The sequence below is a fragment of the Podarcis pityusensis genome, assembly GCF_964106645.2.
Source record: "Podarcis pityusensis genome assembly, chromosome: 17".
NCBI lineage: Eukaryota > Metazoa > Chordata > Lepidosauria > Squamata > Lacertidae > Podarcis > Podarcis pityusensis.
In genome coordinates this window covers 23,453,699-23,478,300 of record NC_138042.1, presented here as the reverse complement: position 1 = coordinate 23,478,300, position 24,602 = coordinate 23,453,699, and the positions used below count along the sequence as shown (strand labels likewise).

At 42.3% G+C, this 24,602-nt stretch overlaps 1 protein-coding gene across 4 annotated transcripts in view; it reads left to right on the top strand.

The window, feature by feature from the left end:
* The window catches only part of FREM1 (FRAS1 related extracellular matrix 1), a gene marked incomplete at its 5' end in the record, with an annotated part of 715,053 nt that overhangs the window by 684,849 nt on the left and 5,602 nt on the right, over nucleotides 1-24,602 (top strand). For 2 of the 4 annotated variants that reach the window (XM_080987621.1, XM_080987620.1), the window contains 11 exons: nucleotides 3,501-3,915; nucleotides 5,835-6,036; nucleotides 7,748-7,892; nucleotides 11,486-11,615; nucleotides 13,642-13,714; nucleotides 15,883-16,032; nucleotides 18,851-19,080; nucleotides 20,391-20,438; nucleotides 21,353-21,508; nucleotides 21,992-22,120; nucleotides 24,108-24,223. In XM_080987621.1, the coding sequence (XP_080843747.1) occupies nucleotides 3,501-3,915; nucleotides 5,835-6,036; nucleotides 7,748-7,892; nucleotides 11,486-11,615; nucleotides 13,642-13,714; nucleotides 15,883-16,032; nucleotides 18,851-19,080; nucleotides 20,391-20,438; nucleotides 21,353-21,508; nucleotides 21,992-22,120; nucleotides 24,108-24,223 (1,794 nt within the window). Of the gene's footprint in view, nucleotides 1-3,462; nucleotides 3,916-5,834; nucleotides 6,037-7,747; nucleotides 7,893-11,485; nucleotides 11,616-13,641; nucleotides 13,715-15,882; nucleotides 16,033-18,850; nucleotides 19,081-20,390; nucleotides 20,439-21,352; nucleotides 21,509-21,991; nucleotides 22,121-24,107; nucleotides 24,224-24,602 lie in introns of those variants that run through there. The other 2 variants (XM_080987622.1, XM_080987623.1) reach the window with 2 other exon arrangements.

Sequence of the window (24,602 nt, the reverse complement as noted above, 5' to 3'; positions counted from 1 at the left end):
GATGGTACATATTCATGTTCATATGCATAGATGCATAGATGTAGCTACCAGCATGACTATGTGTGTGTGTTTATACATACCTATAGTTAAATTCATGTGACATTGCTTCTAGACATGCCCAGAGTGTTATGCCCAGACCAGACACACTTTGACGAGGTATTTTAATGAAATGAAGATATACGTGTCTGTTTCAATCACTGTAAAATGATGTTCCTGGCTGTTCGAATTTGGCCAAGCAGTTGGTTATATATTGAGATATAAATACTGTGGCAGATTATTAAAAAATAAAACACCAAGGGCTGGTGACATTTAATTAAATGAGGGTTTAAATGATCAGATTTTTACCGTCCGTTAAGGCACTTTATTTCATCGTAAACCTCACAGCATTGTTTGATGCTGCTGGCCTGGAAGAAGGATTTGGCAGTGCTTGTTTTGGACAGATGACTTCAAGTGATTAGCAATCTGACATCAGACGCTGGCAGCAGGATGCTAAAAGAACATGCTAATGTCCTCCATTTTGACACGGTGGATCAGTTTTGTAATAAGCTGGCACTATCTCCTGATTCCATTTTTATATTTTAAATGCCATGACAGATGGTAAGTCCTGCAGCCAGCTCTATTGCCATGAACTAGAGAAAGCCTGAAAACCTTGGTAATGGTGAAATCAAGTCACGTGACTCAGCCTCCTAACTAAGCTTGAGAGTTATCCCCCCAAAAAAAATTTCATCAGAGTGATGAGAATGTTGGCTGCTTCCCATTCCTGAGGGAAACGTGGAACAGAACTAAACATGGAATAAACAACACGCTGGAAGAAAGGGGCATGGTGTTTCCTTGAAACAAACAACCTCATTGTCTGGGGGGACCTAGCAATGCACACCATTTGCATGGCAATTACTAGCCTGCCTTTGAAAGTTGGACCACAGATAATCTATCCTCATGTGCTGAACTGCTTGCTAAGTCCTTTACCTTACTCGGGTTTGGGATGAATATATCTGTGGGCCTTTCTAAAGCAAGAACCTAATAAATCTATAGTATTAATATTTTTGCATCATGCACTAGCACTATATAGGCCATATGGCAATTCTTTGGGGCAGCAGAACTCCAAGGTCTCCAGACTGCTTAGGGGTGTATTCTGTGGCAAATTGCCACCACAGTCCTTTAGGGCAACATGGTCTGAAGTATTTTATCCTGGTGTCATCTCCTTTTTTATTCATTCCATTCAACTGTGTGGGCAAACTTCCATTTGTTTGTAGGGAATAGGAAAGTGCATCTTCAGTCAGGAAAACCTTTCAGGAGAAAGCACAGTTCATCCCTCTGCTTACAAGAACAGTGGGTGGAAGTAATTTTTGTTGATGGTAGGAAAGTCACTTAACAATTTGGTCTGACGCTTGAGTATCATCTTCCCTCTTCACCCTCAAAATTCACAAAATGCCCTTACAGAGTGGTACATTGGTTCTTGAACTTAATTCATTCGACTCCCAAAGCATTCAAAAACCAAGGTGAGTCGGACGTTTGGCTTCCAAAAAACATTCGAAAGCCGGAACACTTAATTCTGGATTTTTGGCATTCGGAAGCCGATTTGTTCAACAACTAAGCCATTTGCGAACCAAGGTATGACCACATCCACAGCATTGCTTTCATTCCAGCTGAAGCTGTGATATAACTAAACTGATGACAGGACATCCGTTTTACTGCTGGAACAAACATTAGGTCAGTTCAGGCAGCTGCTGCAGTTTTTCTCAGGTGGGAATATATTTACCTTCAGTAAATATATTTCTTACTCTTATAAATCATCAAGCCTGCCTGCTCTTTTCCCCCATCCATTCGATGGCATAATGCCTACACACATTGGTCACCTCTGAATCATCAGTGGAAGTTTTCAGGGTAGTAACCTGAATATCAGCAGTTTCTCAAGCCAAGAGGTCACAAACTCTACATCAAGAATCAGGCACACGACCCCAATGGTATCAAGGCTTTTCTGACCTCAAGGGTTCTAGCTCTGGCCTTTGACCTAGGGCTAAGGTGAAATAAGTGATTCAAATATTCATTGGTTTGTATATATGAACAAAATGCCTGCGGCTCAATGCACATCCCAGTTAAGAGTTGTTCTTGTCTCAAAGGCACTCAGATAGGAGAGCTGAGGAAGACCCCTCCTGCCTGCTGTGACCTTGAAGGCCTGCTGCCAGGCAGCTTTTATTTTTATAAAAAATAATAGTTCATTGGAGAGAGGAAACTTGGCTGACAACGGTAGCAGACTTTAAATCAACATTCTATTTCTAAATATATATAAAAAATAAAAAAAATGTCCAGTAGCACCTTAGAAACCAACTAAGTTTGTTCTTAGTATAAGCCATGGGTAGGCAAACTAAGGCCCGGGGGCCGGATCCGGCCCAATCGCCTTCTAAATCTGGCCCACAGACAGTCCAGGAATCAGCATGTTTTTACATGAGTTGAATGTGTTCTTTTATTTAAAATGCATCTCTGGGTTATTTGTGGGGCCTGCCTGGTGTTTTTAATGAGTAGAATGTGTGCTTTCATCTGAAATGCATCACTGGGTCATTTGTGGGGCATAGGAATTTGTTCAATATTTTTTTCAAAATATAGTCTGGCCCCCCACAAGTTCTGAGGGACAGTGGACCGGCCGGCCCCCTGCTGAAAAAGTTTGCTGACCCCTGGTATTAGCTTTTGTGTGCATGCACACTTCTTCAGTTACACCAAGAAGTGTGCATGCACACAAAAGCTTATACCAAGAACAAACTTTGTTGGTCTCCAAGGTGCTAGTGTGTGTGTGTGTGTGTGTGTGTGTGTGTGTGTATTGACTGCATCAGACCAACATGGCTACCTACCTGAATTATATTTCTAGTAGATCATGTGCAATTGCATACCCTCCAAGTGTCTCCATTTTCCAGGGACAGTCCCAGAATTACAAAAGCCATATTGGCTTCCAATTTGATCCCGGAATGTCCCTATTTCCCCTGCCAGTGCCATCTCTGCTGAGCTTGGGGTGGAGGATGAGCCGACGCTTTTCCCGATTGGCACCAGTGGTGGCAGCGGCTGCCTCTTCATATTCTTCCCATGGCCATTGCTGCTGGCCTCCTCCCACGAGCTGTGTTCGTTTATCAGTTACGCTTCAACATTTTGAAACGAGTTGAACACCATAAAAGTGGCATGCCAATCCTTAAAGTAAACAAACACTTCCACGGCAATTTGGGGTCACTGAAAAGAAACATAACAGAATACTGAAACATGGGTGCAATGACGTATCTGCATCCTCATAACCATTCCCACAACTTGCAGTCCATTTATGCAGTTGGTTTGATCATAAATCATTTGAATGCTGTCTCTTAAGTTCACAGACTTTGTGTCTATGGGGGACACAAAGAGACTGGGGGTCTTGATATGTTCTCAGAGTAACCGAGAGGCAAACCCTTTAGTAAAGGTGTCTGTTATATTTCATTTCAGTAGATGGTGAAACAGGAACACTTGCCTCTTTTTGCCAGATTCATCGTCAGCAATGGGCTAAGGACAAAACACGGAGAGTTTGAGATCATCCTGGAGACAGTGGACCAAGCCTTACCCACAGTGGCCAAGAACAAAGGCTTGACCTTACTCGAAGGTGGCATTGCGTTCCTTTCTCCAGACATTCTCCAGCTCTCAGACCCAGACACAGATCCGCAAAACCTCTCCTTTCTCCTAGCACAGCTCCCACAGTACGGCCAGCTCTTCAACAGAAAGTCTGGCCTATGGCAGCAAAGCTTCAGCCAACAAGATGTGGACAATCTGAACATTGCTTATAGACATGGAGGAGGGGATTCTCGGATTGACAGATTTACATTTGTGGCAACAGATGGAGTGAATGAAGGCTTCATAGTAAATAACAAGGTGCAACTAGAGCCCTTGGCGTTCAGCATCCAGGCAAGTTCCTGCACACACACACACACACACACACTATTGTCTTTAGCTTCATTTTGATGCAGGTTTTAGGATTCTAACGTGCTGTATTTTATTCTGTTGTTCTTTTTTTAAAAAAAACAACTATCCCAGAAGCACTACAGAATGTTGATAGATATGTTCTGTAGAATAAAGAAGTAAACAATGTCCCAAGTTTTGACTGTTAGCTATTCCATTTCCATACTTTTTTATTAATTTGTTAAAATATTGGTATTGACAATTTTTGAGATAAAATACAATAAGAATCAAACTAGTCTACAGAACGAGAATATTTTTTTAAAAAGAGATAGAGAGAGAGAGAGAGAGAGAGAGAGAGAAAGAAAGAAAGAAAGAAAGAAAGAAAGAAAGAAAGAAAGAAAGAGAAAACAGAAATAAAGAGGAAGAGGGAAGAAAATACGGTACCTGTAAGGCCCTTTACCATATTACATCATATATATCCTGTCATTTATCCACATACAGAGAGGTAGATTCTCCCATCTCCCACCTGGGAGCCTACATCATCTCCCAGTCTCTCACCCTGGGAGACCCTTTCTACCCTGCCTTTCATGTAGGGACTCCCCTCCTCCAACTGTCCCCTTCCTGTTTGTGTCCTCAGTCCAAGGCAAATGACTTCTTTCCCCCACCCAAATACATACAATTGGCAGATAGAGATGTGCAAGTACATCTCTGTTTTTCCCTTCTTTGTTTTTCTTCCTTCTTTTATCCTTTTAACTTTGTCCTGTATGTTCTCTTTCTCTCCATTTCTCTTTCTCTTGTTTTCCCTTTGTATTTTTACTATTTTGTATTGGGAACATTCCTACTTCTCTATCAATGAGGATGTCTTGAACTGCTTGTATGCCAAATGAAGTGTTTTATGTTGCCTTGATTTTTGCTGTCTTCTTTAGCCCCCTTCATGTGTGAATTGCATAAAAGGGCATCAACTGTAGATGGTGGTTAAGGGACTGTGCTTCTGTCTCTGCTCATTTCCCAATGCCCACACATTAGACATGGATGTTTAACATGAAAAGCCTGTGTGTGTGAACTTGAGGCATCCAAGCTCACAGTCATACAGGCTTTGAGAATGTGTGAAGAAATGGCACATCCACTTTTCCCCATGGTAACATATGGATGTTGGGGGAGGAACTGAGAAGCCACATGAATTGGGGCATGGGGCTAGAGACATAGGCTCTTTCTATGCCCCTTCACATGATTCTTGCATGAAGGGGGCTTTTCATCATAAGCATACATACACAAAGTTGTAGTAGTTTGCATGCCTTAGATTGCATATATCTCAAGTTTCAGTGTTCTAGGACTTATATAAGCTAATTCATCAAACTGGTTTGGGTTTAAACCCCTGTTTTGATTACATGTATGGCTTCAAAAAGTAGAGCCTTGGCTATAAAAGTGCAAGGGTAAGGGAGTGTGTTGCTTCTTCCTTCCTTCCTTCCTTCCTTCCTTCCTTCCTTCCTTCCTTCCATCAATATCTAACCTTTGATCAGTAATAAGGTAAAGGTAAAGGGACCCCTGACCATTAGGTCCAGTCGTGACCGACTCTGGGGTTGTGGCGCTCATCTCGCTCTATAGGCCGAGGGAGCTGGTGTTTGTCCGCAGACAGCTTCCAGGTCATGTGGCCAGCATGACTAAGCCGCTTCTGGCGAACCGGAGCAGCACACGGAAATGGCGTTTATCTTCCCGCCGGAGTGGTACCTATTTATCTACTTGCACTTTGACGTGCTTTCGAACTGCTAGGTTGGCAGGAGCAGGGACCAAACAATGGGAGCTCACCCCGTTGCGGGGATTCGAACCGCCGACCTTCTGATTGGCAAGTCCTAGGCTCTGTGGTTTAACCCACAGTGCCACCCGCGTCCCAGTCAGTAATAGTGAGCATTAATTTATTGTTTTAGGTGGACAGCCCAGCCAAAGCAGCACCAGAAATTGTCCACCTTCGTGCTGCTTCAGACGTAGAACTTCTGAAAAATGGCAACTTTGGTATTTACATTACTTCCCGGGCCCTGAAGGCATCAGATTGTGATGGAGATGATGAACAAATAATTTTCAAGATTTTGCGAGGACCTCAGTACGGCTACTTGCAAAATATAACAACAGGTATAGTATCATTTCCCCTTTCCACATAGTTCACAAGATACATTGTGTTGGGTAGTATTGCAATTGATCCTTCTAAGCAGACTTGTTACAGAAGTTTCCTGGAAACTTTATTTTGGGAGAAAATGTCAGAAAAGCAGACGGAAATAGACCTCTGCAGAAAAGTGTGTAGGACCCAAGTTTGTGGGAGTCATTGATTCTTTTCATAACCTAGTTATTTCATTTTGCTGTATAAGCCAGATATATTCTATGAACTCAGAGCGGGACTCAGAAATTCATACGATTCCTTCCTAAAAAGCAGAAACCACATTTGCAGTGTATGTTGGCTTTTTAATCAAAGTAGTGTGGAACTTAAAAAACACACACAAAAGACCTCTTCAGATGTTACAAAAAAGTTACTACATGATGAAAAGGCAGCCGTGGCAAGTGTGTTAGCTTCACACACAGCCTCTCGCCGTTTTTGTTGCCTTCTGCAAGTTGTAGTGCAACTACCAGCAGCAAGGAACCTCTTGTATTTGTGGAGGCTCCCTGCATGTTGTGGGACCCTGTAAAAATCAGGGCTCTCAATTGTGCATGGAGCCCTGGGGCTCTCTGTGGCAAGATGGTTGTCTTCCAACTCATGGAAGGCGACAAAAACAGAAGTAGAGCTAGCACATTCACACACACACACACACACACACACATCATGTGGTAACTCACCAATTTTCATAACACCTGAAGAGCACTGGCTTGCCACGCAACATGGTGCCGTGTTGTGTGCAAGCCACATGGCTTGCACGTGTGATGTGAGCATGCCATGCAGCATGCACAAATGACGTCAGAACGTCGCACGGCATGCATGCCCATTGTGTGCACATCACCGCAGAATATTGAAGGGCCCAGCCCCCTCCTTGAAAATTTTGAGGGGCTCTCCCCCCTCCCCCAATGTCACCCTTGACCATAAGGTGCAAGTGTTAGGGAAAAAATACTGTGAAGGCTTATGGAATTGTATGTGTTAGAGGCATCTGAAGACTTCAGGTGCTGTGGCAGGGCCAGGCCTAACATTAGACAGAGTGAGGTGGTTGCCTAAGACTGGGATATAATGAAGGAGCAGGAAATGGTCAATTATTAAATTTATTGTTGTTGTAGGGTAGAGGGGCTTGCTACCAGGGAGCAGATGGTGCGGTTCTGCCTCAGGTGCCAAAATAATTTGAACGTGTTTTAAGTACCATGCCCCTTGACTTGGGAGTGGCAGAAACACTGTTTGCTCAGGGTATCTCAGGCACCAAGATGGCTGGGGCCATCCTTGGGCAAAGGGAATAATAGTAAAGCACCCAGACCCAGCTCAATTGAAGATTAGCTGAAGATATGCCTCAGTGCTTGATAAAGTGAGAGTCACCTCCAGTTCCTCAGGGCCCCTTAATATGGCAAGTTATATAGTGGTGCCTTGGGTTAAGTACTTAATTCGTTCCAGAAGTCCGTTCTTAACCTGAAACTGTTCTTAACCTGAAGCACCACTTTAGCTAATGGGGCCTCCCGCTGCTGCCGCGCTGCCGGAGCACGATTTCTGTTCTCATCCTGAAGCAAAGTTCTTTACCCGAGGTAATATTCCTGGGTTAGCGGAGTCTGTAACCTGAACCGTATGTAACCTGAAGCGTACATAACCCGAGATACCACTGTATTGGTTTGTTGGGTATAGTGGATTGACGTCACATTTCTTCATTCATTTTCTCAGGTGGATTTATTCAGCATGAATTCAGTCAGAAGGATTTAAAGAGCAAAACCATACTTTATGTTATTGACCGTTACTGGGAGGGGAATTCAGAAGACCTGGAGATTCAAGTTACTGATCCTGAAGGAAACTCTGCAATGCCTCAGATGTAAGTTAGAGCTTCCTTTCTCCGAACACTTGCATTGCTCATAGTATTTGTTGTTTGTTTCCTCCCTTAAGTCAGGTCACTTGCTGAAGGTTTTGAAGCAGAGACCTTTTACTGGGTCACAGGTTTGTGCGGCAGGATTCTTTACAGGAGCTAGAAGGAAGCAGTTAGGAAAAATAATTGTAGTCCTTTAAAAAAATCTAGAAAGAGAATTGTCTGGGGAGTTGGTGCTATGTTGGCTCTTAGTGATTATGTACATTATTCTTAGGACTTTTACGACATTCAAAATGTTCCACATTTATTAACCTGTTATCCTTACAAACAATTCTGTGAGGATGCCAGGCTAGGAGAAAGTGGTGTGTTGCGGTAAAAGTTGTCAGAGAAAACATTTATGTGACTATAAATGGCAGAAAATAGGTAAATGTGACATTTTACTGTTGAAGTAAGATGAAGACTTTTGAAATACACAGAACTGTTGTTATCAGAGTTTACATACTTGTTCAAGAAAGTCTATCAGCTTTATGTATTTAGTTTTTCTCAAAATTAGAAAAGTATTTGGCATTATCTAACATGGCCTTACACCTTCAACCTTGGAATCTGTTTTCATTACTGGAGATTGATCCTGAAACTTTGAAGGGATGATGAGAAGAATATCATTGGGCAGTCACAAACCATCTTTCCTGAATCATCTAAACTTCTGAGATTAAAGAGAAAGATTTCAGAATCAGATGATTTCACTTCTGGAAAGCAGTCTTAACATTTCACATTTGTGAAAAGAGCCTTTACTTAAGTATACAGTGATATTTTCAGTTTGCACAAATATGCAATGGATTGTGGCATAACACCAATCCATCATGTTTTCTTTCTTTTTTTCATTTTCACAGTGTATATGCAAGCATTCAGATTTAGGAAGGTTTATCCTCTTTTCTTACTTGTTGACAAGACACACAGTCTTCACGGTAGCAGAGAAAGGCTGGCAAGCTATTTGCCCGCTGTGAAATATGACAGAAATAATACTAATGATAGCAATTATTAGTTATAAATGTGCTTGTAAGATGGGAAGTTTGACTGTAAATTAAGCACATTCCATTGCTAAATTGTGCATGCGGAAAATTGCATCTAGATGCAGCTTTCTGCAGCTAGAGGTCACTCTAGATCTGGGTTGGTAACATGTCCCAAATATATGGAATAATTTTCAGTGAGTTTTTTAAAAACTTCACATAACAAAAGGGTGTAAGCTATGTGATGAAATATCCCTCCAAACTCTTTCTCCCCTCTAATAATGTTTAACTAACTGCTGCCTGCAAATGCTCTGTTTATGACAGTGGTGGCAAATAAAGAAGGGAGCCGTACAAATCCAATTGCGGCACAAGTAATTTGAGTGGGTGTGTAGAACAGCATGAATCTAAGAAATAATCCTGCGGGTCCTAGGACATTTTGAGTTGCATTAGCGCCACATCTGGGGGACGCTTGCTTGTTTAAATGTTCCCAATTTTCATTCTTCCAAGAAGATCAATGCAACATCCATACTGGCTCAGAGTTAAGCATGCTGCACATCTGTTTGGTCTTGTGCTTTATTTTAAGTAGAGACAACTTTACAACCTCTTGGGCTGCTTGGGTGCATTTCTATAAATACCGTTTATTCTCATTGGTTTACGCTGCACCGATACTATGGTAAGTATTAGACTCAGATGGTGGGGAGCCTCCTTCTTCCACTCAAACAAACAAACATTGGGCATGCAGTTCTGTTTTGTGTGCGAACCATTTTTCTTTTTTTCTTTTTGCTGTTCTTTTCTTTTTACTTGGAAGGGTTTTGTTTTTTAAAAAAATACAATTTTATTAGTTTTAACATACAAATTATAAAACATACCACAGAAATTATTACAAATACAATCTTATTGGACTTCCATCAGCACCTCTGATGATCCTCCATCTTATACCCTTTCTTAACCTATCATCTCCTTTTCATCATTTTAACAATATTTCCATAATATTCTTCACAGAACTTCCTGCAAACCTACAAACGTCGTTTGATCATAACAAATACTTTTCATATAATTCGTAAATTTACTCCAGTCTTCAGTAAATCTCTGGTCCCGTCGGTTTCGGATCTTTCCTGTTAGCTTGTCTAATTCTGCATAGTCCATTAATTTCATTCTCAATTCTTCAATTGTTGGAAGGGTTTTAAATCATATCAGATCTTTTAGATACTAAATTTAGTGTAACTGAACCAAGCTTTCTGGAGGAGAAACCTTGGTGGATATAACCAGGGCATTTTTTCCAGTTCCGGCACCTCTCAGGTGGGTACCATTGCCATTTTAAGAGAACAAGAGAGAAGGTGTTCATGGTGAGTTCTGGCAACCCTTTTCCTAGAAAAACAGCACTCAAGCATTTGTTTTGGGGGCACATGGAAATGGTGATGTGTAAAGAATTCACTTCCGTTCCATAACTGGCCACTAGATGACTCTGCATTCAGCTTTTCAAAAAGTATTGCTAACCTATAAATGAGGAATAGTGACTTTGCTCCAAACTGTTGAGATCTTACAGGCAGTTCCATATGTGGGGTGCAGGTGATATTTATGCCTCAGGTTTCATCCAACAGAAGTTGCTGTCCAGAAGCTTTTTAATCAATGGGAAGCCATAGATTCTGAGCAGCCTACCGGTGCCACAGGGAGTAGAATGATTGGAAACTGGATTCAGACAACTCGTCCATCAGTATTGTCAGTATTGTTTACACTGGATGGCAGTATCCCTTCAGGATTTCAGATAAAGGTAGCATGTGGCACTTTCATATGAGAGTAGGAAGGCCTTTGAGTCTGACTATTGCACATTGCTGCCTACTTTTACAATGCTATTCTCTTGCCTGTCTCAGCAGAGTGGAGGTTATCATCATCATCATCATCATCATCATTATACCCCATCCATCTGGCTGGGTTTCCCCAGCCACTCTGGGCAGCTCCCAACAGAATATTAAAAGCACAGTAAAACACCAAACATTAAAAACTTCCCTAAACAGGGCTGCTTTCAGATGTCTTCTAAAAGTCAGGAGGCACCAGGGTCTCTTTCTCCAGCAACAGGAGGAGAACCCAGCCATAGAAGCTGTGGCTCCACACTCAGCCTCCTCTGCCCCCTGAACATTGGGGGAGGGTCTCTTCCTCAGCCAAATTATTAGCCAGGGCCCAAAAGAGCTCAGCAAGTTTGCGTGTTTGCCCTAAATGCCTTCTAAAAACGTGGGAACCAGCTGTCACTACTCCACGGTGAGGGGAATGCGTGTTCTGTGCATGCTCAGAGGCACTTCTGTTCCCATGAATACACATTGCAATTTGAGGGCTGAGCCTTAACGTGAAAGCACAACCAAGGTTTAACTCTGGTAAGCCTTTTATCAAATTAAGTCCTGTTTGCTTCTCTCTTAGGACCAGTTTCCTCCTGAGCACAGTGATACATCGGTAGAAAATGTATGTTTGCACAGACAGCAAGAAAGAAATGTCAGCTGTCTTGGATCCTGAACTATCAGGGACTTCACTTTTGGATTTTCTCTGCAAATTCCTCCTCTCCTGCATACAGTGTTTTCTTTTTCTCTCCCTTTGCCCCAATAGACTGGAACTGAAATGGTCAAAAATTGAAATGGAACAGGATGTTTATGAAGTTTGCGAAAATGTGGAGGCGCTGCCTTTGAGGATCACCCGATCAGGGTACATCACAGATTCTGCCTTTGTTGCAGTGAAGGTAACGTCATCATAAAAGGAACTGAAAATAAAGCATAGTTTAAGGATGTTGAAGGATTTGCAAAGTGCTAGTTTGCAAAGTGCAGTCCTTCACAAGTCTTCTCAGAATAAGTCCAACTGACCTACTTTGTGTCGAAAGAACTACCCTGCTCAAGCTTTTGGGGTGCAGTTTTATCCCCTAAACCAAATGGTGGGTTGTTGTTTTTTGGCTGCTACCTACTTTAATGTTGGTCCCTGCCATTAAAACAAAATGAATTATTACGCTCGTTTCAAAAGCTTGGTAGCATTTATAACACACACAAGAAAAATCACCCTTTGTGTAGCATGGGAGACTTACACCACTGGTTTTAAGGGAATAGTAATGCACACGTGCACACACACACACACACACACACACACAACTCCATGCCCTCCATCATTTCTAGGATGAAAATAGGGACGTCCCATTCCATAAACCCCACACATTTCATTTGGTTGCTCTAGCCACTCTGGGCAGTTTCCAATATACAGTGGTACCTCGGGTTACATACGCTTCAGGTTACAGACTCCGCTAACCCAGAAATAGTGCTTCAGGTTAAGAACTTTGCTTCAGGATGAGAACAGAAATCGTGCTCCGGCAGCGCGGTAGCAGCGGGAGGCCCCATTAGCTAAAGTGGTGCTTCAGGTTAAGAACAGTTTCAGGTTAAGTACGCACCTCCGGAACGAATTAAGTACTTAACCAGAGGTACCACTGTATATAAAAACATAGCAAAATATTAAACGTTTTTTTAAAAACCTTCCCTATACAGGATTGCCTGCAGACACTCTAGGGTTGGATAACTCCATCCCCTCCAACATTTCTCCGATGAAAATAGGGACATCCTAAGGAAAAGTGGGATCAAATTAGAAACTGGGATAGCTTCTCTAAATCAGGGACGTCCCTGCAAAATAGGTGCACTTGGAGGGTCTGACACATTGGTATCACAGACAAGATACATTGCCCACAACAGTCATTGATTGAATACTACTGTATGCAAGAGGTTGTCACAACATTTTGGATTGCTTCATCAGCATATTAAATGTACATACAAACATGCATGAAAAATGAGGGGGGAAATTTCAACTCGTGTTAACTGTTTACCACTTCTAGCGCCCGCCGCATTCTTCACCCCATGTGGCATTTTATGTGTCACTTCTTGCATCTTGATGACTCAACGGAAAAATGCCCACCATTTTGAAACCTCTTTTAGACTCTCTAAACTCCATCTACTCCTCGGGTACATAGAGGGAGGATTTTTTTGTGGGTTTGAACTGACCTTTAACTTGCTGTAATGAAACACTGTAGACAAATTGCATTGACTTAAGAATTTGTCTGGAGACTTTGTTGATAAAGACTTCTCTGCTAGACCATGGCATTAAGCATAATGGCATACTTACCTTCCTAGGAAAAGTGTTTCCCCTTTCTGAGATAAGGTCTGGTCTTAGTTAGAAACTGGACAAATCTTTGGGTTATTGCAGACTCATATACTGTAACTATAGCATGTGTAATGCTAGTCAATGCATGAAGGAATTAATACCATAGATCTGTATTGCTAGACTCAGCTAGGTCACACCTCTCACCTGGAAGGAACTCACTGAGATTGGACATGCCTGAGGCTGCTTGCTACAATCTCCAACCGCATGCTTAGAGCTATTTCATCTTGTCGCCCAAGATTTCTGCCTGTGTTTACTTGCTGCTACATGAATAAATGCATGAACTTGAATTTTGGAACTGTGTAAGTAAAGCATTTTTAAACTTACTAAGGTGTGTAGTCTGTTCAAGGGTAGAAACAGGGAAGCTCCAGTCGCAGATTAAATGGGGCATTAAAAGTGTAACAGCCTAAATCCCCACACTACACTGCTGCTTATTTTTTCGACTTTTTTAACTCTGCCAGGGGCTCTCTCTGGCCAGAGAGTGCATTTAGGTGTGTGCTTTGGTTCTAGAGATCCAGCTAAGTCTTTGTTTCAGCCCCTCATACTGTGCATTTTCTGTCCATTTTCTACCTTAGATCAATGAAGTAACTGCTTCATCAGGAAAGGATTTTACTGCGGCTCCTTCTAAACTTATTCAGTTTGATCCAGGTAAGCTCTGCCTCGGAGGGCAGTAACTTGAAAATTAATTTATTTATTGAAAGTGGTGAACAGGTAGTGTGATATAAACTGACATTCAGTGCAGACAAAACAGAGGTACTGTGGTGAGAGGAGGGTTTCACCCTGTCTTAATGAGGATGCAATGCCCCTTAAGAAGTGGGTCCTCAAGCCATTAGAGCCAGTCCCCTGGCTTTTTATTGTATTCTATGTTGACATTTTTCAATAAAAATCGAATGCAGGTGGCGCTGTGGGTTAAACCACAGAGTCTAGGGCTTTCCGATCAGAAGGTCGGCGGTTCGAATCCCCGCGACGGGGTGAGCTCCCTGCTCCTGCCAACCTAGCAATTCAAAAGCACATCAAAGTGCAAGTAGATAAATAGGTACCGCTCCAGCGGGAAGGTAAATCGCGTTTCCGTGCGCTGCTCTGGTTCACCAGAAGTGGCTTAGTCATGCTGGCCACATGACCCGGAAGCTGGCTCCCTTGGCCAATAAAGCGAGATGAGCGTCACAACCGCAGAGTCATCCACAACTGGACCTAATGGTCAGGGGTCCCTTTACCTATGTTAACATTTTTCAATAGAAATTGCTTACAAAAAAAGAAAATGTTTCTTGCCATTGAGTTTCTTAACTTTTCAATATCTTCTCATTTGTCCAGATCTTTAAGTCATTATTGATATGTGTCTGTGTGTTCTTTACTGGCTGATTTTACGTGGTTTTAACATGTACCTCTTGTTAAGAGTTCTGCCATTTTAATGTTTTACCGTTGGTAACTGGTTGTTTTAATGAACTGTTTTTAACCGCTTGCCGCTCTGGGAAGCATTCAGGGTCAGAGAGCAGGAGATATAATTAAAATTACAGCTTAGCTTATATATAAACTGTTCCATCCAAGGCTGTGCACACCCACACATTTAAACTACAGTTCCCAGGATTCTTTGGGGGAAGTAATCTGCTTTTAAATACATGGTGTGGATGCAGCCTATACAGAGGCTGAAATCATTGCATGTACAAATTGTCTTAAGGGGAAACAGGGTCCCTGTATGTTCCTTTCATTTCTGTGACTGCCCACAAAGGGGACTAACAGTCTTGTGGGAAGATTATTGTATGAACGGCTGCTGTAACACATATAAGTGATACTCCACACGAACCTGCTCCATGACATAGAACATCTGTGCCGGCTTAGCACCTTTCTGGAGCATGGGCACTGGAATTTGGTCTTTCCCTGTGGTCAGTCCATGCTCTGAGACACTCACAATAAACTATGGTACCTTTGCAGAGCCCAGTCAGGGTTTAATGGTCTAGGAGGGTGGTAAGCATTGTCCTTTGCTTTTAACTTCCAGAGCTGTAGTCTGCCAGCTTCTCCTTCAAGGTTGTGTGAGAAGTTCTGCCGCTCTCGCCAAGGCTCTTCCCCTCCCCCCCCCTTTTTTTTTGCTTCCTTTGAAATTCCTCTGATCTTTTGCCCAGGCGAGAACCTCAGAATTGGCTTTGCAATTTTGCACGATGCGAAATTCAGTGGCGATCATGGTGTTATACCCTCCGACAGATGTTTGCTTCCATCAAAACTCCTTGGACCTTTTACCTAACAGAAACCTCCAGTTTTGCCTCAGTATTAGTGGCAACTCCGATTCCCATCTCAATCTTCCTCCTGTGTGATTTTCAGATATGCCACACTAGTTACCTTAGTTCATAGACAGTGCGATGCCAACAAATTATGTGGTATTTGCAATGAAGACTCCATCTTTGCAACAAAGTACTTGACGCTGAAAACAGAACTAGTCGTGGATGATTGATAATGACAATATTTCAAAACAATAGTGGATTCTCTGTAATTAAGATTTCAAGATGAGGAGCACTTTTTATTTCTTTTTGAAATTTACATGACGATCCGGCCCTTCCCCCTGAACTGCCTGCTATTATTTCCCACTCTATAGAAAACAGATCTTTGTTACTGTGTGAATGGAATCATCATTGCTCAGGAACAAATTTGGTCTCTAGTTAGTGTTATTTGGAAAAACCACAGGAGTCCAATCAGTGGGCAGGAGCACAATGGTACATACAAGCTAGTCTGTTGTAGCTGTAGACATGTTAATTAATATATTTCTTCGACACCTAGGTTGATTGAAAAAGCAATTAAAGTGTAATTAAAATGTTTACTTCTGGTAGGGATGTCAACCAAGATGTGGAATATAGCAATTACCTATGACGGATTAGAGGAAGACGATGAGGTCTTTGAAGTGGTTCTCATCTCTCCTGTGAATGCTGTTCTTGGCAGTAGGACAAAAGCTGCAGTGAAAATTTTGGACTCAAAAGGAGGTATTCTCTTTTGATCTTCTTAATAAAATCTGGACCAATCTTGGCTGATAAGCGACTTATTTTTCAACACATAATTGTTGTTGCTAACACTTACCTTCAGATCAAAATGCTTCGTGTTTTTATTTTAAAAAAGAAAATAGCCTTGACAGTTTCAAACCTTTCCTCCTCTGGCAATGTCTATTCTTCTTCTGCTTAGGAAGCACAGCTTGAAGGAATCAACGAGAGCAAGAGGGAAAAACAGCACTCCCCCTCTCCCCTCAAAAAGAGCTTTTCCTAATGGATGAGTTTGATTTTTGGCTTGCAGCATTGCTTTCATGAGAAGCCCCTCTTGAGGAACTAGTGAAGCTTCCCCCACCCCACACACACTTTTCTATTAACTATAGAACTTTTTCACTTCTTGGACAGGCAGTGTACTCAGGGGAAGTCCCTAATTACTATCATATCTTTCTAAAAGGCCATATCGTTAATATAAAAAAACACACATTTGCTTAATGTACTTTAAAACAAATGGCTGATTTTTAAAAGAAGAATTGCTGGGACTCATCATGGTGTTGTTGTTTTTTAAAAAAAAGATCCTTAAATATTTGCACTCCGGTTGAGCAAGGGAGATCCAATGTGCAGAAACAAGTGTCTGTAAACAGTTTCTTTTGCGTGGCTGGTAATCTTGATCTTGTGTTGCATCTAATTGTGCATCTACATCATGTGAAGCATTTGAACGCAAGATGTGCGCTGTGGTTCCCATTTGCACTTCAGAGTGGGGACAGGGTTGTGTTGTGCCATCTGTATTTTAAGCGGGGTGGGAATGCAAATTCCTATCCACTGACTCAGACCTGTAGTTATGTACCCACAACTCTAGCAGGATTAGGGGCACATTAGCTGAAGCTCAACAACTCTGAAGCATGAGCATTGTTTTGTGCACGAGACTATATTACGGGCCCATTCCATCTCCTCGCCTGACTGAAGACCATTTGTCTACAGCAGAGGGAATCTGCCATACTCTTCCCTGAGATGTAGAAACCCCTTCCAAACTACAGTGGTACCTTGGGTTAAGAACTTAATTCGTTCTGGATGTCCGTTCTTAACCTGAAGCACCACTTTAGCTAATGGGGCCTCCTGCTGCCGCCGTGCCACCCCACGTGATTTCTGTTCTTATCCTGAAGCAAAGTTCTTAACCCAAGATACTATTTCTGGGTTAGGGGAGTCTGTAACCTGAAGCGTCTGTAACCTGAGGTACCACTGTATTTGTGAATGGCACCCGGAATGTAGGCTAGGGGTGAGGAACCTTTTCACATTGCCTTTGGAGCAACCTTTTGAGAGTCGCATGCCAATGGTGAGCAGGGTTGGGGCAAAAATAGTCGAAACAACAAATGTAAATTTTAACTTTGTACAGCAGGCTAGTTCCACACACACACACACACACACACTCCTGCTTCCCTGACAAAGAGGAGGCATTGTTGGAATTCAAGGTCACATTCCAGCTAGACAAAACCATGGGGCAGGGCTGGTGAGGGGGTATGGCCAGGAGGAAGTGCCAAGCTCCAGACAGAGAGGCACGGAAACCTAGTTATTCAGGTAGAGAGGCTATAAAAACTGGTAATTCCAGGTCACCTTTCCTAACAGTAAAGCTAGCTTTGAGGCCCTGAACAGTTTCGGTGGATACCTTTATTGATAAACTATTTTAAATATGTCTTAATGCATTTTTATCTTGTTGTGTATACCATCTTGTGGATGCTATGCCCTAAAAAGCAGCCTTGACTATATGTAAACCCAGGTATTGCAGGTTCAGTTCGAAGAGGGAGTGTGGTGTCATGTTTAAAGGTACTTGGACTAAGACAGGGCTGGGAAACATCTGGTCCATGAGCCAAAATCACCAGGTAAAGGCAGATAATTAGAAGAAGTTGTTTACTATTTGTACCCCACCCATCTGACTGGGTTGCCTCAGCCACTCTGGGTGGCTTCTAACAAATATAAAAGCATAATAAAACATCAAACTTTAAAAACTTCCCTCTACAGGGCTGCTTTCAGATGCCTATGGAATGTCATATAATTATTGATCTCTTTGACATCTGATGGGAGAGCATTCCATAGAGTAGGTGCCACTACTGAGAAGGCCCTCTGCCTGGTTTCCTGTAGCCTCACTTCTCACAATGAGGGAACCGCCAGAAGGCCCTCAGAGCTGGACCTCAGTGTCTGGGCTGAACAATGAGGGTGGAGATGTTCCTTCAGGTGTACAGGGCCAAGACCGTTTCAAAGGGCTTTAAAGGTCAGCACCCAGACATTGAATTGTGCTCAAAAACATACTGGGAGCCAGTGTACTGGGAGATTTTGGTTCAACTTCCTGCTGAGGCCATGGAGCTCACTGGATGACCTTGGATATGTCAGACACTCTGAACCTGACTTACCTCATAGGGTTCTATAAGGATAAAATGGGGAGGGCAACCCCTGAGCGATTGATGTGCACAGTGGCCTTGCAGTCAAACAAAGTCAAGTACACTCAGAGGGAGAAGAATAAGTGGCCTTTGCTCCACCATGGAAACCTGATTCTGGTCTATGTGCGTATGCAATTTAAGAAACAAAGGATGTTGTTGTTGTTGTTGTTGCTTAAAAATAACTTCCTCAGAACTTCTAAAATTCCTTTTAAGTTGGCAGATAAAGTTCAGAAACAAGGACTAGTTAAGAAAAGAAAAACAACAAATCAACATCAGATGAAAAATCATCTTACTCCTAATGACAAGCTGTTTCATCGCCCACATCAATGTGACCAGCTATCTGTTTTATATAAAAAGAACTGACCATCTGCCATCTTGTTTGCTTTCAGGTCAGTGCAGCTCATTCCACTCCTCAAGCCAAAACATTCACAACTTATGGATGAAAGGAACATTGCTTCCAGGCCCCTCTTCATCTTCCAGGCATGGCACTGTTCATTTGGAAGGGATCCCATTGCCCGCTTCCAAAGAGATGGTAGTGCAGAGAAGGGACAAATTACCAGAATTCAACTCGGTGAATCTTGCAAGGAGCCGGCTAAGAGCCCTTGGAAATGGCAAAATAGTAAGGATTGCTTCTCAAACAGTGGGAGGATACAATTATTCCAAAGTTGGCGTGTGTTTGTGTGTATGTACTTCTGTATGAATATCTCACGTGATTTAATGATTCTTTTTGAACTGAGCACTGATTAGGTTGGCAACAGTCAGAGACGACAGTCAAGAGCAGTAAAGGTTTTGTGATTGGGACACTCTTGGCCTTGGTGTACCCTTTTAGTTTGTCTTGCTACGGGTCAAACAGATGTTGCTGGAGTTGGGTTTTTTAAAAAAAGAATGGCAAAGTCTGAAAAACTGAAGATGTCAGTGCAATTGACATGCACATCATATGACATGATGCTTCTGCCATGTCACCTTCACGTCTTTAGGAAATTTAAAGTCTTGTTGTGGGAAGAAAGAAGCTAGTGAGCAAAATCCGTTCTAGATAAGGCCATCTTCAAATTTTCCATGCAGATGTTTCCTGGGGTTTGGGGATCTACATAATGGCCACCTGGGGTCCAAATTTTCCCACAACCATATTTAACTAGCTGCCTGGCATTGCTTGGGATTTCTAAGAAATTTTGAAATCAGAGGTGAAAATTGCTGCATGATTTTGAAAGGTTCGGTCTGTCACCTTGATTCAAAGTGGCAACCTAGAGTTGAGTTTGGCAACAATATATTGAGGAGCATCCAACCTATGGAGGCCAGACAGCCAGACAAACCACTTTCCAAACTACAGTATATAGTAGATGTGGGGATTATTAAAAGCCTGCCTTTGCAATGAGAAATTGTTCCCAAGTGATAACAGATTACAAAACTAACAAATTGGAGACAGGATGTTTAAGTGTTATGGAATTGTAAGAATCACCATCCTCACCACCCCTGCTTTTGGAGTTTGGAATATTCCCTAGGTCAGACTGGTTAATACCCAAACGAGGTTGAGTTTCTTATGTCTTACTTAACCTTTTACTTAACCTGGATGTGTTTGTTCTACAGGTATTTCTCTAGAGGACTGCAAATATTTGTGGCACAATTTGCCCTTCTTAGCTCTATAGGGAGCTATATGGGTAGAAGTTCTACTGTAGAACCTCCTGTGATCTATGGACTGATTGGCATTATGTGAGGTAGATGAATTATTAGTCAGCCTTAGATAGATATAGATAGATAGATGATAGATAGATAGATGATAGATAGATAGATAGATAGATAGATAGATAGATAGATGATATAGACACTAAGGTTGTCACCTCCACTCCCGCCATCTCACTAAAGTAGAAAAAATTGTATTTTGCTTTCTTTATTAAGAGATGCTGTGAACATTCGATCTTCTTTTCCTTCCAGGTTCGTTCTTCTTTCACTTTTAGAAATGGCACTGGCGTCTTTTTTAAAGTAAGAACATGATTTTGCAGCAACATACACCTTTAATTCTTCTTTTGTTATATCTTACCTGTATACAGTATACAACCTGATTAGTGATAGTGACTGAGTTTTTAAAGTTATATTCCATTTTAAAGTCATATTCCATTTTACCCTTTTTCCTTTTGGACTAAAATTGCACACGATGGTAATGTTTTTAAAAAGGCTCTGCCGCTAATCAGGTCTGAGACAAGATGGAGGTGAGAAGTGCAGGCCCAGTTTTAGCTCTTTTAAGAGCAAACATGGTACAGTGGTACCTTGGGTTAAGTACTTAATTCGTTCCGGTGGTTTGTTCTTAACCTGAAACTGTTCTTAACCTGAAGCACCACTTTAGCTAATGGGGCCTCCTGCTGCCGCTGCGCCGCCGGAGCCCGGTTTCTGTTCTCATCCTGAAGCAAAGTTCTTAACCCGAGGTAATATTTCTGGGTTAGCGGAGTCTCTAACCTGAAGCGTATGCAACCTGAAGCCTATGTAACCCGAGGTACCACTGTATATTAGAAGGGCAGGTATGTTCTCCCTCCCCAGCTCCTATACCCAAACAACCCTTCCTTCAGATGATTTTCTTCCAGTGAGAAGTGAATATAGTTGATAGAAAAATGACGTCATGGTAGACCACCAGGGTGAGGAGTTTAGCAACTCCATTTGCATGCTCTTCTTAAAATTGGGCCCTCACTCCATTTTATACATGATTTGGACAAACCCAGTTTAAAGATGTGATTGAACTGTTGTCATGTGTAATTTGAGCCTTAAAGACAGCTTGTATTTAAAAACTCTCTTTTTAGTTCTGTGACCAATACAACTTTGGAGCTGACTAGTGAGGAATTATCCTTTCTCTCCATCTGCTTTTGTTGTTTGTTTGTTTGTTTGTTTGGTCATTCTTTCTCAAGTACCATGGAATGGCAGTGCTCAGAGTGGAGGATGACAACCCATTGCCTATCAAAAACAAGATGGCAGCCACGTCAGTAATTAACCAAAGAGAGCCGAGGAAAAATATGGCTCCCCTCAAGAAAATGGAAGTTCCGCAAGCGGACTCTAGCATTCCGGTATCTTCTATTCCCTGTTTGTTTGTGCACTGTATTCTGAAAAAGTTTTAAACCCAAAAGATGAATATTTAAAGTGACATTAAACTCATACACACACACACACACACACACACACACACACACACACACACTGTGTGTGTATATATATGGGTGGGTGTGGGTGTGTATATATCTTCTGAAAACAAATTGTTCAGCTTAAGAAAACAGTAAAAGCAGTAAAGTTGTGAAGAATATTCCAAGGACGTTCCTGAAAGACCTGAATCACAAATCTTCATTGATTTATTCAGGGATGTCATATTTGAGATTGCACAAACATCTATCAGCAAAAATCTGTCCGGCACAATGTTTTTAAAAAGCAATGCAGAACATTAGCATTAGAAATGCAAGAGACTGCCTTGCAGTGCTGGAGACGGAGACTACAATAAAAATAAAAATTGATTGCTTTGTCTTTTTTTTTTTGCCAAAAATCCATTTCTTTTTCAGGTCCAGAGCCTTTCCTTTCCAAACAGATGCACGCCAGATTTGAAGGGTCTCTTGCACTTTGAAGGAATCACTCAGAAGATGTTTCAGTGTGATGGTCATTCCTGGACTCTGTGGAGTAATGCAGACCAGGTAGAAATCTGCTGGATGAATGTTTATTTTCAAAAAAAGGAAAATAAAATAAATAAAACACAAACTTTAAATTTGTCTCAAAGTAGCCAGTTTTCAGCAAATCAAAAGCAGGATTGTAGAAGCAGACAGATATATATAAACTGATTTAATGGATCTGTTTGGTCATGATTCCCTTGTCCCTCTGTTGTACTAGGGCTGCATGTGCACCATACATTTAAAGCACACAAACCCCACATAAAGACCCCTGACAACTGTAGTTTGTTAATGGTACTGGGAATTGTAGCTTTGTGGTGGGTAAACTACAGTTCCCAAGATTCTTTGGGTGAATAAATGCTTGCCCAGCCACAGTCTTGCTGTCAACTACCTCACCCAAGTCCCATCCTGACAGCAGTGTCAGGAGGGCAACTTCATGGCTCTACCCCATGTGACGGTTACCTCCAGACTTGATTATTGTAACTCTGTCTATGTGGGGCTGCCCTTGAGACTGACCCAGAAACTCCAGCGGGTGCAGAATGCCGCAGTGAGACTCCTTACGGGGACCTCGCCACTGGATCACATTCACCTGGTGCTATACCAGCTGCACTGGCTCCCGGTGGAGTACAGGATCAGGTTTAAGGTGCTGGTTTTTGAGGAGATTTCACCCCTCCCATACACAAGAATCTCCTGATGATCTCCTGATGGTCTCTGCTGACTCTCCAGAGAAGAGGAGGCGTGTCCTGCCTATCTACTTATTCTGCCCAGCAACATATCTGTGTGTGTGAGAGAGAGAGTCAGTCAGTCAGTGTATCGGAGAGAGTGAGAGTGTTGGAGATCCTAGAGATAAGATTGCTGTTAGAGCAGCTGCAGACTCTCAGTGTAGCATTGATTTATGTTTAGAATATTCAGCTCTGTATATAGTTTTGTATCATAGTTGTAGTTATAGAATAAAAGGAAGATATTCTACAGAGCTGCTCTCCGAGTGGTTTATACTCTGCAAGACTCTGCAAAACTCTGCTGCGCAACGACTGTATTATTGAGACAGTGAATCCGGTGCTCTCAGCTCTGAGCTGTGAGTCCACAGCACTGTGACCGTTTCCTGTGAGAAGGAGGTCTCTGGCGGTGCTACCCAGCTCGCCTAGCCCAGTCGGGGTTGAGGTGCAAGAGTCCAGTTGGTGCACTGGCTCTAGGGCGATGCTGACAGTTTTAACCTTTAAAGCCCTATATGGCCTAGGACCCTCGTGCCTACGGGACCGCCTCTCCTGGTATGACCCACGGAGGACCTTACAGTCTTCAAATAAAAACATCTTGGAGGTCCCGGGCCACAGGGAGGTTAGGCTGGCCTCAACCAGAGCCAGGGCTTTTTCGGCTGTGGCCCTGATCTGGTGGAACGCTCTGTCACAAGAGACTAGGGCCCTGCGGGACTTGACATCTATTCGCAAGGCCTGTAAGATAGAGCTGTTTCACCAGGCCTTTGGCCAAGGCACAGTCTAACCCCCTCCTTTGGTAATCCTTAAAGAACTCTAGCCCAATGGTTGACATTAATTTGATTTTGAATTGATTTTAGAATGAATTGATTTTAGAATGCTGTGTTACTTTTATTGTTGTTAGCCACTCTGAGCCCGGCTTCAGCTGGGGAGGGCGGGATATAAATAAATTATTATTATTATTATTATTATTATTATTATTATTATTATTATCTCTAGGGTCACTGCTGCAGCATTCAAGAATATATTTCAGGGGGTTAGACTAGATGACCCTTGGTGTCCCTTTCAACTCTATGATTCTGTTGTTGTTACTTGGGAAAGCAAGCAGTGGTTCAGGACAGAGGGGCTCATGGCAAAAGCTGGAGGAGGTTGAACCCTCCAGCTGATATCCAAATGCCATTTGGGGAGCAGCGGGGTCCAGATTCTCTGAATTCTCTGAGCTAGCTCAGCTTCCAAAGGACACTTCTTTCAGAAGGTGGGAACACGGAAGGAAATAATACTGAAATAAGACCATCTAATTCTAGGGTGTTAATGTGATTACCTGCCCTCCCGGTTGGACCCATCATGATGGAACCTGCTACATCCTAATCACCAATCCAAAAGTCACGTGGACCGTAGCTGCCCGGGACTGCAGGGAACAGTAAGGAGCTCTTATATATGTGTTCCCTGCTGTTGAATGTCCCATCCAGCGTGTTACTGTAGAAATGATACTCTTGCCAGTAAAAGATAATACTAAAGTTAGATCTGTTTTTCCAAAGGTTTAGGGAGGATGCGAGGGATTTCAGTGTAGAGGGTAGGTGGTTAAACCCCTGTTCCAAAGTTCTCTTTGCAGTTGGTTTGATCAAAGCCATTACAGCTTAAGCATAGTTTCACACACCCACACACCCACACACACACCCTTTGTTTAACCAAATGTAGATACCAGTACCTCTGGATTGTAAATAGAACCTTATACAGTGGTACCTCAGGTTACAGAAACTTCAAGTTACAGACACTTCAGGTTATAGACTCCGCTAACC